Source organism: Antechinus flavipes, chromosome 3, assembly GCF_016432865.1.
Source record: "Antechinus flavipes isolate AdamAnt ecotype Samford, QLD, Australia chromosome 3, AdamAnt_v2, whole genome shotgun sequence".
NCBI classification, from domain to species: Eukaryota; Metazoa; Chordata; class Mammalia; order Dasyuromorphia; family Dasyuridae; genus Antechinus; species Antechinus flavipes.
In genome coordinates, this window is record NC_067400.1 from 223,876,554 (window position 1) to 223,893,198 (window position 16,645).

The 16,645-nt window shown below is 31.8% G+C and overlaps 1 protein-coding gene across 2 annotated transcripts in view; it reads right to left on the reverse strand.

Moving 5' to 3' along the window:
* CD99 (CD99 molecule (Xg blood group)) overlaps positions 1 to 16,645 on the reverse strand; it is a 57,185-nt gene that overhangs the window by 19,331 nt on the left and 21,209 nt on the right. For both annotated transcript variants that reach the window (XM_051984584.1, XM_051984585.1), the window contains exons 3-6: positions 16,391 to 16,438; positions 11,749 to 11,793; positions 9,050 to 9,106; positions 3,080 to 3,124 (exon numbers count right to left, since the gene is read on the reverse strand). In XM_051984584.1, the coding sequence (XP_051840544.1) occupies positions 3,080 to 3,124; positions 9,050 to 9,106; positions 11,749 to 11,793; positions 16,391 to 16,438 (195 nt within the window). The remainder of the gene's footprint in view (positions 1 to 3,079; positions 3,125 to 9,049; positions 9,107 to 11,748; positions 11,794 to 16,390; positions 16,439 to 16,645) is intronic.

Genomic DNA, 16,645 nt, shown 5'->3' on the forward strand with positions numbered 1-16,645 from the left:
CACCCTAACATAAATGTCCATTTCTTATCTTTTTTAGTATTACTAAAGCAACTTACCTAATACATTTCTATACTATTTTCTTCCAAGGAGAAACTAATGTGAAATTGCTTTTCCTTTCCATTTCTGATGTTCAACAATTTAAAAAAAGCTATTCTACAACTGAACTGGTATATGAATCAAAGATACTGAATTGGACGAACTAGGTTACTACTAACAGTCACAGTCACAGGTCAATCTTCTCTGCCCCAACATCTTATCAATATTGATGCTTGATTTCCCAAATTTGTTCTCCACCCATACCTATGCCCCACAAACATGAAAAAGAAGGTAGCATCTAATAGTAGTAAGTTAATAAATTAGATGTGGTATGTTAAGGTGGAAAGAATATCTGGAAAAATTCAAAAGGCTTGGATTCTGATCTATCATCTGTTAGAATCTAGCTATATAATCTTAAGCAATCCATAGTCTTCTCAGCACTTGCTTTCTCATCAGTAAACAACAGAGATGAAGTATATAAATTCAAAGGTCTAAAAGTAAGAGAAAGATAAAAAATTTATTATGTTTGACTTGCTCCCGAGCATAATTATCTAAAGAGCTTTCTTGATTAACATCAAAACACTGATTTTAGAACTATTCCAATAATGTTTTTCAAACTAATTATAAAAGCAAATTAAGGCCTTTGCATAAACAGTCATTTAAAAGATTTATCATTGTTATAGGAAGTTAAAATGAAAAAATCAACTACGCAGAGAATTTGGAATGATTATATCTCCTTCAGGTCACATGGGATTAAGAGAACAGAACAAGAATTAAGACATCTCATAATCACAATTAAATGAACTTAACAACCTAACAGTCTATTGCTTTATACTCATTAAAAGGCTTAGATTTCCTCTTAACTATATACTCATCTTCAAATTCATCTTAGTTTCTTCATTTGTAAAATAAGTTGAAGAAGGAAATGCAAACGACTCCAATATCGTTCCCAAGAAAACCCCAAGTGGAGTCAAAAAGAGTCAGACATGACTGAACAATAAGCACCATGGAAGAGAATATAAGAAGGTAAAAAACTATGTTTACTCAATGCAAACTTTAGATTACAGTCAAAAACTATTCCTGTTCTAAAGGATACCAGAGAAAAACAATCAGTTCTAGGATCCATTTAAGACATGCTTAGGATTGTTCTCAGTCTGTTCTTTCTTGATGGGTTTCATAGCTCATTAAATTGTAAGTTATAAGCCTAAGAATTTCCCCAGTTTTCTTTCTGAACACTAGCCTAGAGACTAGAATGACTATTTTCACCTTTTTTGTTGTTGATATTATAGTTTGCTTGTTTTTTTGTTATTTTTCTTCTCATTTTTTCCCTTTTTCATCTGATTTTTTTTCTGCAGAATGACAAATATGGAAATATATTTAGAAGAACTACACATATTGGATTACTTTCTGTCCATACTAGGAGGGAAATAGAAAGTGAGAGAGAAAAATATGGAACACAAGGTTTTGAGGGTAGATGTTGAAACCTATCTTTGTGTGTATTTTGAAAAATAAAAAGCTATTATTAAAAAAAATAGGAGTTGAACTTCTTTAATATGCTTATTAAAGAAACTTGTTATAAAAATGTTTTCCCAGTTTCCTTTTTTCCTTCTGATTTTTAACTGTACCAATTTTATTTGTGCAAAAACCTTTAAATTTAATGGAATCAATATTATCCACTTTACCTCTCATAATCTTTTCTATCTCTTATGTGGCCATAAACTTTTCCTTTTTTTCCAGAGGTCTGACAGACAACTTTTTCTCATGTTCTCCTAATTTGTTTAAAATATCATCCTTCATGTCAAAATTATGTACACAATTTAAGTTTATCTTAATATATGGTATGTTAGGTTATACCTACTTTCTGCCAGACTGTTTTCCAGTTTTCGCTGAATATGAGTTCTTGCACCAATAGCTTTGGGTTTATCAAACATTAGGTTACTGTGATCATTTGCTTTTTGTATCTAGTCTATTCTAAAAATCTAATCTAAGTTACAGATCAATCATTATTTCTTATCCAGTGCTAGATTGTTTTGATGACTATTGTTTTGCAATATAGTTTGAGATCTATTACTATTAAGCTACCTTCCTTCATTGTAAAAAAAAAAAAAAAAAAACAAAAAACAATGTATTTCCTTTACATTCCTGGCTGTTTTTTCTTTCACATGAATTTTATTTCTTTTTTTTTCCCAGTTCTATAAAACAAATCTTTGTACTTTGATTAGTTTGGTACCAAATAAGTGAATTAATTTTGGCAGTATTGTCATTTTTATTAAAATGACTCAATTTATCCATGAACAATTAATATTTCTTTGATTATTTAGACAAATTATTTGTGTGAAAAGCATTTTGTAACTGTGTTTATATAACTCCTGTGTGTCTCTTGGTAGACTCCTAACCATTTTATACTGTCTGCAGTTATTTTAAATTAAATTTCTCTTTCCATTGCTTCCTGCTGGGTTTTGTTGGTAACCCAGAAATGCTGATGATTTATGTGGGTTTTTTATATTCTGTAACTTTGGTAAATTTACTTGTTTTGATTAGTTTTTTTTAGTTGATTCTCGAGGTTTCTCTAAAGATGCCATTGTATCATTTGAAAAAAGAGAAATAATTTTGTTTGCTTATTGCCTATTTTTATTTTTTCTATCTCTTTGTGTTCCTTCCTAATATTTGTGCCTGAGGAGAACCTATCCATTTTAAATGCATAATCTTATTCATGAGACTTATACCCTATTAATAACCACTAAAATGTGATAGTTGCAAGAAGAAAGATAACAATATGCATCTATAGGATTAACCTTTCATTGTCAAATCTATTTGTTAGGAATGTCTGAGTTACAGATGAAGAACAGACTATGAATTAGCATATTACCCTACAAATATCAGACTAATAACCCTGCTGAAGATAAAAAACTATCTTCTTTAGTTTTGTCTTTCCACAATACTTTGCAAAAAAAAAAAAAAAAAAAAAGTACTCAATAAATGTTGACTGACAAAAATGTTAAAAGGAGCAAGGAAACATTGGAATAAATATTATTCATGATACCTTCTGAGTGAGAATGTCCTTTGAGATCATCATCTGAAATATCACCTATAAAAGAAGAAAAAATTAGAATTGGCAAATTAGATTTTTTGTACATTTGTGCATTTAGCCATAAAAGAAAAGTAAGTCTGCAATTATCCACATTTTAATTTTTCATTACTGTCTGAGAAATATATCAGTAAAAATGTCAAGATTGGCTTAAAAAAAACTCACCTAATAAAGGCTAAGGCATATTAGCAGAGTCATGCCAAGGGATAGACTAGCAGCCCACTGTGAATTAGACAGGTAACTAGGCCCAAGCAAGCTGTAGTTTGTTCTGCAGGGAAGTCAGATCAAAGTTAGTACTAGCGGAATCAATATTAAAATGATGACATTTTAATAGCAAAGTCAGTGTGAGCCATGAATTAAATGAAAAAATGAAAAATCAAGAAAACAGTATGAAAGAATCAAGCATGGAAAAAAAAACTTAGAAGACAGAACAAAAAAGCCAGCAAGCATACAGGTTTAGGGCAAGATTGTGCACAGCCTCTGCATTTGGATAACTCTTACTATAATGGGACTGATATAAACAGAAGATTGACTAATGTAAAGTAATTCTTGGTCTTAGTTTCCTCATATAAAAAATAAGGTTTAGGCTAAGAGATTTCAACTTCTAAATCATATGTTGCTATCATCTTAAAATTAGCTGCTATGAAACTTTCTTTGGTGTGTCAGGGTTAGAGTGAGTTGGAATAACCAAGCCAGTTCAGACTGTAAACAGGTCTCCACTTACCTTGTTTTAGGAATGCTAATGTGATATTATTATATGGGAGATATGTTATATGGGGATATAAGAGACACCCAGACAGCCCATAAACCTGAACTAGAGGGGTGGAGACAGTCATACCAACCCAGGACCTATGCTATATAGATAACCAAAAATTTTTCCACATAGACCTTCTTCTGAAGTTCTTGCTTTTGACTTCTCTTCATAAGATTCTCCAAGTGAAGGTTTTGATTGATGTTGAATTGTTTATTTTCTTTTTTGTATTGCTTTGAACTCCTTGTGTTATTTTCATCTTTGACTTTTTACTTTGATTCATGATTAAAGGAATCTAGAATTTATATTTTTGTGTTCTGGATTCTTTTCTTCATGTTTATTTTTTATTTCTTTTAATTGGGCAATACAATGTTGAGGTTTTCTATTGTGCTTATTTAGCTAGACATTGATATAATCTTCAAATTCCTTTCTTCAAATATCTGACAGCTATTACAATTATTTTCTTTCATGATGATGTTTAACATTTCCATTAGGGCATTTCCTAAGAGCACCAACTTTTCTCTAATTGTTCTCACCACAACACTGGCTGCTATGTTTTCTCTTTCAATGATTACGATTTCAATCCTTCCTCATGCCATCTTTTTACCATTCTCTTATATCCCCTCTTCTTCTTGAGAGACCATAAGAATTACTTTCTTTTCATTATATATCTTTGACTTGATTAGAATATGCATATTTCCCTTTATTTTCTTCCTCCCCTCTCCCCTTTTATGTACCCTCACATTATATAATTTAGTTCCACAAAAGAAAAGAAGGAAAAAAAAAGAAAAGAAAAGAAATAAAAGAAAAAAAATCATCACTATCAATGATTAATCTGAAGACATGGTATTCTGAGATTTAGTCCATGTTGTTTTGGCAATTGTTCCTCCACAATCACATCTGTTGAAATTTTACTTTTCTATCTTTGTTTCCCCTTGTCTCATACTTTTTGAAATAAATTTATTAATTATCCCTCTATTATTATGTAAATCCCATAAAAGTAATTCTTTTTAATTTTTTTTGGAGGATAATTGCTTTTGTTGTTGTTGTTGTTGTTGCTGTTAGTGTTTGTTTGTTTTAGGGTATGCCTTCCTTGGCTTCTGTGTTTAACTTTACTGCATTTCTATTGCTGGGGTATTTACAAAGAAAATAATCTGCTTACATATGTTTTGTTGGAATGCTTCAAATGCTTCTTTCATTTTCCATTGGTTACTAATCTCAGAATTGCATCCTTAGTGCACTTGTTCTTTGGAAAAAATTTCATTTTCTTCTATGGTGTAGTGGGTTTAAGAATAATCTTGAGGTGGATCTCTTCGATAAAGAGAGCTAATTCAGTTTCAATTGATCAAGGATGGACAAAAGCAGCTACACCCAAAGAAAGAACACTGGGAAATGAATATAAACTGCTTGCATTTTTGTTTTTCTTCCCAGGTTATTTATACCTTCTGAATCCAATTCTCCCTGTGCAACAAGAGAACTGTTCGGTTCTGCACACATATATTGTATCTAAGATATACTGTAACCTATTTAACATGTAAAGGACTGTTTGCCATCTGGGGGAGGGGGTAGAAGGAGGGAGGGGAAAAATTGGAATGGAAGTGAGTGCAAGGGATAATGCTGTAAAAAATTACCCTGGTATGGGTTCTGTCAATAAAAAGTTATTAAAAAAAAAAAAGAATAATCTTGAGATATTCAAATATCCTTTTCTTTATATTCCTCCTTTCTGCTTACAGAATTTTTGTATAGGTTGGAAGTGTTCACTATAATTACTAAGCACAGTGGTTCTCAAACTTTTGTTCTCAGTATCTTCATGTTGTTAAAAAACTATAGAGAATCTGTTCAAAGAGTTTTTGTTCACGTGGGTTATATTTATAGCTATTTACTATATTAGAAATAAAAAATAATTTTGAATTTGTAGACCCTCTGAAAGGATTTCAGCAACCCCAACAATTCTTTGGACTACACTTTGAGGACCACTGACTAAGCATCTTAAAGTAATCAACATAGTGAGTGTCTTCTTTTCTTTTTCTCTCTCCCTCCTAACCTCTGAGATGATCTATGGCTGCACTTGACTGATACTTTGTTTTCTGTGTTCAGAAGTTCTAAGCAATTTTCTCACATTATGAAATTCTCAAATGTATGACATACATTTCATTTTTAAGATTACTATGCTTCACTAATACAGAGATTGTATGTTTGTTTTAATGTAATTGCTGTTTATTTTTCTGCTTTCACATTATCCTTCCCTTCTGGGCCTTGACGTTCCCAACATTTTTTTTTTCTTTCTTGTTTCTTTGGAGAGACTTGCTATCAATGGATTTAAGTTTTTCTGTGTCATACTTTCTGTTTTCAGAATTCTAAATCTCTCTTGAATCATTGCTTTCTTGGCAACCAACAGAGTTCTCTGGCTCATCAGATAGTGATTTATTTCCCTTTGTCTTGCCATATTTTATTCAGATGTTTGGACCCATTTAGATCCATTGGAGAATAACTTTCTTTTTATTATTAGTATTTCTGCTGATGATTTATCTGTTTATGATTCAAGTTTTCAAATGAATTTTCTTCCTTCTGAGACCTTAATCATTTCAATATTTTTCCCCTTATATTCTCCTACTGCTCAGTTTTTGACACCTATGTCTTTTATGACAGATACCTGAAGGATGGACTCAGCTGACTTTCAATCCTTCAACATTGAACAATTCACTTTTCATCAGTTTCAGTCCTTATTCTGAGTAACCTTCTGGAGGGACAGAACTAGCATCTGTTGGATGACATTCTCCTTTCATTCAGGCATAATGGAGTCCCAGTTGTGACACATGCTAACCCAACTGCTTTTTGTCCTTTAGTTCTCTGATTAAGCATTGGGGCAGCATCGAGAAGAGCAAGCTTCTTCTTTTCGATACTATCACCTCCTCGTTAGTAAGGGAGGAGGGGAAGGGGAGAGACATGGCTGTAATGAGGGGTAGCAGAGTTGAATTCTGTTATTTATTACTATTGAATAATGAGATATGGGCAGTAGTATTGGGGGTATGTTGATAGGCTATAGAAGCAACAGGGAAAATTATTGGGTAGATTTTAGAACATAAACCTAGGAGTCTCATTATGCAGCTAAACCAGAGTTTAGGGAATGCTGAGTGACCATTTTAGGAATGAAAGGTTAATTTTCTCTGCAATTAATTCATCAGGATAGTGACCATTTTGGGGATTTCATGTTTTAGCTCATGGAAATAGCTGTAATAATTTTTCCTCTTGCAAATAATTGCTATATTGGAAAGTTCTCAGAAGTTGTAAAGATCAATGAAAATAAAATATCTAATCACATCTACTCAATCATTTTCTTTAACTCTTAGATATTTAAAACACGCTGATCAGGATACTAATAGTAAATGGTATCACAAAAGTCCTATTTTGTTAATTTTTCAGGATTTCTGAAAGTCCTTCAGAGCTATTGTGATAGTATCGGGACCCGCAAAGTCCTTGCGATATATCTTCATAATTGACGTTGCCCTATTTTACCTTTGTCTCCCCCTCTCCTCTCCACCTATTACTCTGAGCAATGTAATCAAACCAATAATACAGTTGCCCCTGAAAAGGCCAAATCAATCAATCATCCTATCATCCCAGTCACCGTGATCTTTGTAACTTCCTAGATTGTAAATCTGTTGCCTGGCCACCACTCTCCTACATTTTTTCTCTCTTCAAGGGCACAGACTGTCTCATTTTTGTATTTTCCCCAGCATTTAACACAGCACTCTTAATGGTTATTAATTTGTTAAAATGATTTTTATTCATTATCATTTTAATAAAATCCAGGTAGCCATCATCTATAGAATTCTCCATCCAACAGTTTAGTAACAATCAAAATAAAATAAATTTAACCTGGAATGAACTTGCCTTTTATTATTGTTTTTTTTTTCTTAAAACTTTTTTCTTAAATTTTATTGATGTCCTTTGTTTTCAAAATCTCTACCTATAATTCTCTCACTGGCAGCAATGTAATAATATATCTCTTGTCACAAAATAAAAATAATAAAGAAAAAAAACAGCCAGAATAAAGGCCCTTCTTTATCTTCATAGAAATACCTCAACATATTTAGAAATCACTTTTAAGGATTCCTAAAAGATGATTAAATATATATATATGCTGGTAGTTCCTAATGTTCTTTTGTTATTGTCTTGGTAATAAATTCATCTATAATTTTTTAACCTTTTAATTAAAAATTTCCCCTCCTTCCTTAAGTTATTCAGAAATTTAATCCCTCAATGCTTTCAAAATTGCTTTGTCTCATTTCTCCTATGCCCATCTGGTTCAAATTTCCTGCCTTCTTCCTCTTAAATTTAATTTATATTTCTCCACATAAAATACTGTTCACTGAAGTATTAAGAATCTACATGTGGTGGCTCTACAATAACCAATCATAAGAGATATTGTGGAATGAATTTGTCAATGTTTCTATTACCTATTTTTTGTTTTCTTTGTTGGCTTTCTTTCAGTTTCATATATGTTTGACAACAGATATTGTTGCTTAGGTCTAATTATCATCATGGAATCCTTTTTTCCTTATGTTCCCTAAGAACATACAGGGTAAAAGGATCAAATGTCCTCTGAAATGTTGTTTCTATTTTCCTTTGAAGGCATAATTTTCCTTTTGGAGAAACTAATTTTTACTTGACCTCAAAAGATAGCTTATGAGTTATTCTTCTGTCTAGCTGCCACTTCTTCACTTCTAGTAGTCTAACTGAAAGTAAGAAAGTCAACACTGATGTGGTCCGGTTTCTGACCACAGATAGTGGTTATTGGGCCAAGATTCAGAATATCAAGAATATTATAGATTATCAAAACTCTGATTCCCATACTCTCTGAGACCCTCTGTGATTACTATAAGGGATATATAATGCTAAAGGCCCTTATATCTTATTTTGTGGATTTTATGGCTCGAAAGAATGTTACCCAATGGTTAATCTACTGGCAATGAGCCTCTCAGAATTTAACCAAGTTCGTCCTCATATGTGAGAGCTTTTAGGAAATCAGGAACACTTGTATTGTATGCCATGCCAAGGAAACATATGAGATGTTTCCAATACTAACCAGAAGTCAATCAATGTTAATTCTTTATATAAAGGCTAGACATTGAAAAGTACTTAAGATATGAGAAGGGAATGCATTGTCTTACCTGTGTTATCATGATATCCAGGTTTGGGTTTTGGTGGACTAGGTTTTCCATAGTCATCTGAAGATAAAAAAAGGTGAGAGATCTAACTTTTCAAACTGTAGTGGTAGAAAAGTCATAATTCTTTATAACAAATATTTTTTTTTAACAAATTCTTTATCCTTTAATCAATACAAATGATAACAGATTGCTTAAATTAATGTGATGGTCTAAACTTCATTCACGTATTGAATACAGGCTATGTACCTTCCTTTACTTCTCAAAAATCATCTCACTCAAAATCAGGTATAATACTTCAAAATATAAGTATGCTACTTATTTTCCAGGCTTTGAGGAAATAAAAATTCAATGACAATGAATTGATTGTAAGTACTATCTAAAAGAATCTTCCTTCCCCAAATTAGGGGGAAAAAAATGTGTATTTAACAAGAGTAACGACTAGTGAGGATGAATACTAAACTTTTGTTTATTTATCAATAAAGTCAGAGTTTTGAATTAGATGACCTCTGAGATCCCTTCTAGTATCAGAGATACAAATCCATAACCTTTTATATATAAAATATACAAATAAAACATTTATATATGCCATGAATTTTGAATTTCTTTAAAAAATGTAATTTTCAGGCACAGAAGATGATTCTCTATCTGATTGATAGAGAATCAACCTGAAATCAGGAGGATCTGAATTCAAATCTGATCTCAGACACTTAACACTGCCTAACTGCGTGACCCTAGGCAAGTCACTTAACTCTAGTTATCTCAGCAAAAAAAAAAAAAAAAATTCTTTTAAAAAGAAAAAGCATAATAGTTGTAGATAGGACATATGTTATAACAATTCTTGGAAGGAGGTGACATAGAAAAATATTAAAGTAGTAACACAACATAGTTAAACTTGATAAAAGAGCTATAGTGATTAAGATAGTTGACATAAAATTTTTAAAATTATACTTGAAAATCATCCTACAGGCACAAAACCAAATTCCAGATAATGATCATAACAATGAATAATTAACTAATTCATGACCTTTGGTGTGTTACTATAGATGTCTATTAAATGTTTATATTTTCCCAAATATTTTTGAATTTCACAAATTCTGTATTTTTTAGCAGGAGTCAGCATGGTTTCATGTTGTTATCTTTCTAGTTCAAGTAAAACATTAGTTAACATACAGATAAGAAAAGTTAAACAGGTGGCAAAGTATTTAGAGTGCTATGGAATCAGGAAGACTAATCTTTCTGAGTTCAAACATGGGCTTCGGAACTTTCTAGCAGTGTGACCCTGAGCAAATCACTTAACCCTGTTTGCCTGTTTTTTCATATATAAAATGAGCCATAGAAAAAAATGCAAAGCACTCCAGGATTTTTGCCAAAAATATCTCAGATGGGGTGATAAAGAGTTGGACATATCTGTAAAAATAACTGAACAATTGATATATATTTAGAAAAACATATACACACATATAAATATATATCATGTATGGTATGCATGTATATATGTATACTATATACATAGCATATATTTTGAAAACTGTACCTAACAGGGATTGTCTCATGTTCTTTGTTCGCTATGTCAATAGACACATTGGAAGGTCTGTTGATTGCTAAGTTCACAATACAAAAAAAGTATTTTAAAAGAATTAATGTTAAATATAAGTATGTATAGAATAAATTTGCATACATATATGTGTACGTGTGTGTGTGTGTGTGTGTGTGTGTGTGTGTGTGTGTGTGTGTATGTGTCTAATGGCAGCCATCTCTTAGGGGAGGATGGGAAGAAAAGGGAGAAAAAATAAATTTACACAATAATTTTGTTGTATATTTTAAAGTTGTACATAGTATATTGGGGCATAAGATTCACTGGTTCCAAGAAGAGCCAAGAATCTTTGTGAACTTTCACTACATCTAGAACTTTGTACATGGCAGTGAACTCGTCATCCTGCTCAAAGAGATCCTTAGCTTTTCTTTCTTCTCTGGTGGGAGAACTTGAGTCCAAATGGGAGAGTTCTGGGGGAAGTTCTTTCCCCTGGGCTAAAAGCTATGCTCTTTCTTCCCTAAGCTTCCTCCTTTTAGCTCCATCTTCTATCGCTTTGACCTTTTCTTCCAATTGCCGTTTCCTCTCCTCCTTGAGCATCTGTTCTTGTTCTTTCTTTTGCACATAGTATATTTTAAAGTTGTACATAGTATATTTGCAGGCCATGTACAATCATCCCTTTTTATTGTACTATATTACAAAAATGCTTGTTTTATTCCATAAATGTATTAATATAATTTTTTTAAAAATTAAATGGGGGAAAAAAAAATCAATGCTTTTGTGCAACAAATGCCACCTGGTGGAAATGGGATGGTGTTTTATCCCAAACCACATACTGGAATGATAAAGAAGAGGTGATAATCCTACTTGTACCCATCTATCAATAGTCAACACACTACTAATTTACTGGCTCAAATCTGCTGAATAAAAACAATCAATAATATGACATTAGCTATAAGAACCCATCCTAGGAATATAAATTATGCTATAATTATGGAATATGAGGTTGGCAAAAGTCATTTTTAAAAATCTGAGAAGAACCATATTTTTATACAAAACAACAAACCTTATTTCTTTCTAAATGGTATTTTTAATTAACATTATCTTTATATAAAGTCCTCATCTCTAGAAATATTATCTCATTTTATATGCTAATTGAAATGATACTTACCCTTTCCTCCATTAGGAAGAGCATCTTCTAAACTAAATTCATCCTCTATAAAGAAATTAAAGAATAGTGAAAATAAAATACTGCCATTACAAATAAATAAATTACAGTAATTTTCATGAAAAGCATTTATCTTATAACATTTTCTTGAAAATTTCTATTAAGCTACATTTTTCTTGGAAAATTGAAATAGAATTTCTGATTTTGCTTCTCATCACACTTACCCTAAGCATTAGGAGAAAATAAAAGAATAATAAATAATTCATTTAAGATAATTCACTATCATTATCACTATCATCAGGCTGTTTAAATATATTTTAAACTATTTAAAATATATATTTGCTAAAAGCTAAGACAAAGTTATGCATTTATAATCTTATGACGTGATAAAACAATATACAATGCTTGCCTTAAAATGTGATTCTAATGATTTGATTCTATTGCATTTCTCATATTATATCTTTATTCAAATCCCAACATTTATAAATTTTTTGGCATTAAGTCTTTTTTAGAATTAGCATTATCAGTCTATGTCCTTTCAAAATTCCAATAAGTATATGATAACTTATATTTTAATTCCTATTATTACTCTGAATAGGTTTCAAACAAGAGGCAATGCTTTAAAGGCAATATGACATCACGGAAAGAGTGATGACTCTAGCTTTAACTAGCTCAAGTGATTTAACCTCTCTTAAGCCTCAAGTTCTCCATTTGTATAATAGGGATATCTGTAGGTCCTCCCTAACAGATTTGTTATGAGGACCAAATAAGATCATGTATGAAAAGTGATTTTCAAACTTTAAAACACATACTAGTTTTCACCAGAAAGATGATGGTTAATGATGATGATGATGTTTAATTAAGATATAAAGTTTGAAAGTTTGAAAACTAAGAAAACTGCTGAGAAGAGCAAGACAGATTGACTAAGACCACCAATAAGGTACCAATTTACTAATGTCATTCAAATAACACACTATTACTGCACTATCCAAATTAAACTGTAAAATAAGATAGAAACATGAAGAGAAGATTTTTTATGAGACACTAAGAAGAGGTAAAAAAAATCAATTAGCCAATCAAGTTAGAACACACTAGAATATGCCAATATCCAAATGAGGATTATCCCCACCAAATTATTTTTGATGATCTATTTTGAGATTACAAGAATAAAAGGGAAGACCACAGACAAGTATTCTGGATTTTAGTAGGTCATCCGAAGTGAGAACAATATCCTAAATTTTTCCCCATGAAAATTAGATTAGTTTTTCAATAGAAAGTTTAAAATCATTAGAGAATTAATGACTCAGGCTGCTGAAATCAATTACTCATCACATGAGCACAAAATAACCACAAGGAGCTCTACAAGTTGCTAAGAAAGTAGTCCATGATGGACAACTCAGGAAGCAGGGAAATCATGTTGGCTCATTTTCTTCTGTTGTGATTAAACTAGTCTCTTTACATTGACTTGCCTATGACCCAAAAATCTTTTATTTCATTTCAATATTAAAAATGAATTACGAAAGCCTGAGTCAGGTCTAGTCAAGAATAGGATAGGACAAATCACATTTATTTATTTGTTTCTTTATTTGTAAATAATATTTTATTTTTTTTCCAATTACACATAAAAATAGTTTTCAATACTAATTTTTTTTAAGATTTTGAGTTTCATTTTTTTCCTTCCCTCCCTCTCTGCCCTGCTCCCCAAGATGCCAAGCAATCTGATATAGATTATATGTGTGCAATTATGTTAAACATATTTCTACATTAGTCATGATCCACAGCACAGTTATGAAAAATATTAAAAGAAAATAAGAGCTGGACAATCACAGCCACTATAGCCAAAACTGCAGATTTGATCTTTCAACATTAAAATTTTGTTTTAAAATTACATAAAATATGCCTTTTGGCTTTCCAGGGCCATCTCCAGTTGTCCTGATCTATATCTGGCCACTGGACCAGGAAGCTCTAGAGGGAAAGGTGAAGGAAGTGAGTCTACACAGCCTTCCTTCACTTAAATCCCATTTACTTGTACGTCATGGTATCACCTTTCTGACGTCACGGTCATTTTTGAGAATGGAGGACAAATGACAACAACATAGGAAATAAAAGTTTAATAGGCACATTTAATTGTGTCTATTGTGGTTTTGTTACACTACTGAAATTTCTTTTTTTTTCTTTTTCTTTTTTAATTTTATAATAACTTTATATTGACAGAATCCATGCCAGGGTAATTTTTTTTTTTTACAACATTATCCCTTGCACTCGCTTCTGTTCCGATTTTTCCCCTCCCTCCCTCCACCCTCTCCCCTAGATGGCAAGCAGTCCTATATATGTTAGATATGTTGCCGACACTACTGAAATTTCAAAGAGGATTTGAAGTTTTTAAAGATAATGAATGCTTAATAATTGCTTGTTGAATGAATGAATGAATTAGTGATATTACAGTTTGGGGTATTAATAACTTTTTTTTTCCCCTGAGGTGAAGTGGGGTTAAGTGACTTGCCCAGGGTCACACATGTAGGAAGTGTTAAGTGTCTGAGACCAGATTTGAACTCAGGTCATCCTGACTTCAGGACTGGTGCTCTATCTACTGGTGCCATTTAACTGCCCCAGATTAATAACTTAAAGAATATGGATCAATTAGCAAAAGAGATCATAAATTAGAAAATATGTCTTAGTCAAGAATTTTCCATCAACTTTGAGCTAGGTCTAGAACTGAATAAAAGAAGGAAAGAGGACTTGATTACATCTAGGAAAATTATTTCATTGATTCCAAGCTGCTCCATGACACAAAAACCCATAATTTTAAAAACACAATTATCCTCTCAATTATAATCTATATCACTATTCTCTCAATTATACTCTGTATCTGTACAAATCATAGGAAACTATGATCAGGAATCAAAACGGCAAGTGACCAAAAACCCAAAGGAGAGAATGTTTTATTTAACAGCTTGTATGAGAAGTTTCATAAATGGCATTATCAAGGAAATGTATGATCCCAAACTGAGATGAACTTAAGAAGTTCACCTGGTAGCTACATTCTGACAATCACACATTTTATTAATCTATGGAATTAATTTTCTAGGTCACACACACTAACTCAGCCTCAAAATACTGAGTAGTGACAATCAGAAGATCACACACACACACAATACATATATAACATATACACATATGTGTGTGTATATATGTTTATCAAAAACAAATTTGGGATCATCTGTACTATCAGCTACTACTTAGTCATGATAAATGGAGTCATCATCCCACCAATGATAAGATCATTGTGACTCTTTTTTGTTATCATTTTTGGGAATAATATAATATAACTCACAATTGATACTAAATTTCTTATAGATTTTTCACCCTTCCACCAAAATAGTGGGTCTCAGGAATTAGAATGAATTGGTTCACATATTGAAAACATTGCTCTATATTACAAATATACTACAAAATGTAGAATATCCTTTATACAAAATGGTGGTCCCCAAGTAGACATGTGGAATTAATTAAGCCAGCAGTTTTCTGTTCATTTATTAATAAGGACTCCTCTCCCTCTATTCTACTGCCAGCTAATTCAAAACTGATTTCTTTCTTTAAAAAGAAGAACCAACTCCATTAAGCTTTATAGTTGGCAGTTTACAAATCTGAATCTTCCAAAACAGAAGCTGACCAATTTCTCTCTCTCTCTGTCACTCTGTGTGTGTCCCTATCTCTCTTTTTATTTCTATCTCTCTGTCTGAATCTGTCTGTATGCGTCTCGGTGTTTATGTCTGTCTGTCTCTTGTCTCTCTCTTTCTTCACTCCTCTTTTTTTTTTTTTTTTATTCCCTCCCATTATCCTGCCTGCTCAGGAGGAATATGTGGTTATAAAGGTATTATTTTGATGTGTGGGAGTGATTAGAGGTCTTTTTAAAATTCCCTTTCTCTCTTTTCATTTCCCTCTGCCAGGAATTAGGAAATCCACTTATAGATTCATGAAAAGAAAATGATAGCCATGGTATTTTCAGAAATGATTATATGCCTTATTCTTTAAGAACTGGTATAAGTTTTTTCTATTTTAATTAGCTAGCAATAATGTTTTTATAGACTTATGTGTTTGTAGTGAATAAGGAATTTCCCCTTACAGTCATTGTAATTGACAGGTTTCCATTTACACTGGGTTTATAACTTATTATTGAGGCAAACACTTCCCTTACAATCCATGTGCCTTATCATTCATATTAAATACCTCTCCCTGTTTCAAGCAAAATTATGATGTTTTGTGGGGTTCATCTTCTAAATTTTCTAATGGAAAGTTTCTAAAAGATTCCCAGAGCCCTTTTCTCCAACAGATTGGAGGTAGAGCACCCTCAGTAACAGTTGGAAGTCTCTTTCCAAAAGAATCCGTCTTCTAAAAGGTTCAATAAATGCTAAATAATATTTAATAGAACAATTCTCCTAAAACTTATTAACTAAGAATGTCAATTTTATTGACATTTCAAATATTTATCACTAAGTACAGAATAAGCAATTTATTATTGACAAATTTAACCCCAACTTTTTCAACACTCTTGGTCCCCCTCAAAATACAATTCATTGTATACTTTAATGAGTATACTCAACTAGCAGACTGCTGTATAATTAACAAAGTTAGCATTACTCACCAGATTGTGGCTTTTTGATAGTTGGAGGTGTTTTCTTTGTAGGTTTTGCTTCAGGACAAATAAATACAAATCAATAAAAATAAACAAACATAAATCAAACATCACATTGAAACATTAATACCAGGGAATATGAATTTTGACAAAATATGTTGTTGAGGCCAATTTGTTTAGTTGTCCCTGAATATACTGTCGAATCTGTTGTTTACAGACTGAAATTTTAATATAATTAAAATCTGACTGGGTTCTAAGCAGGCT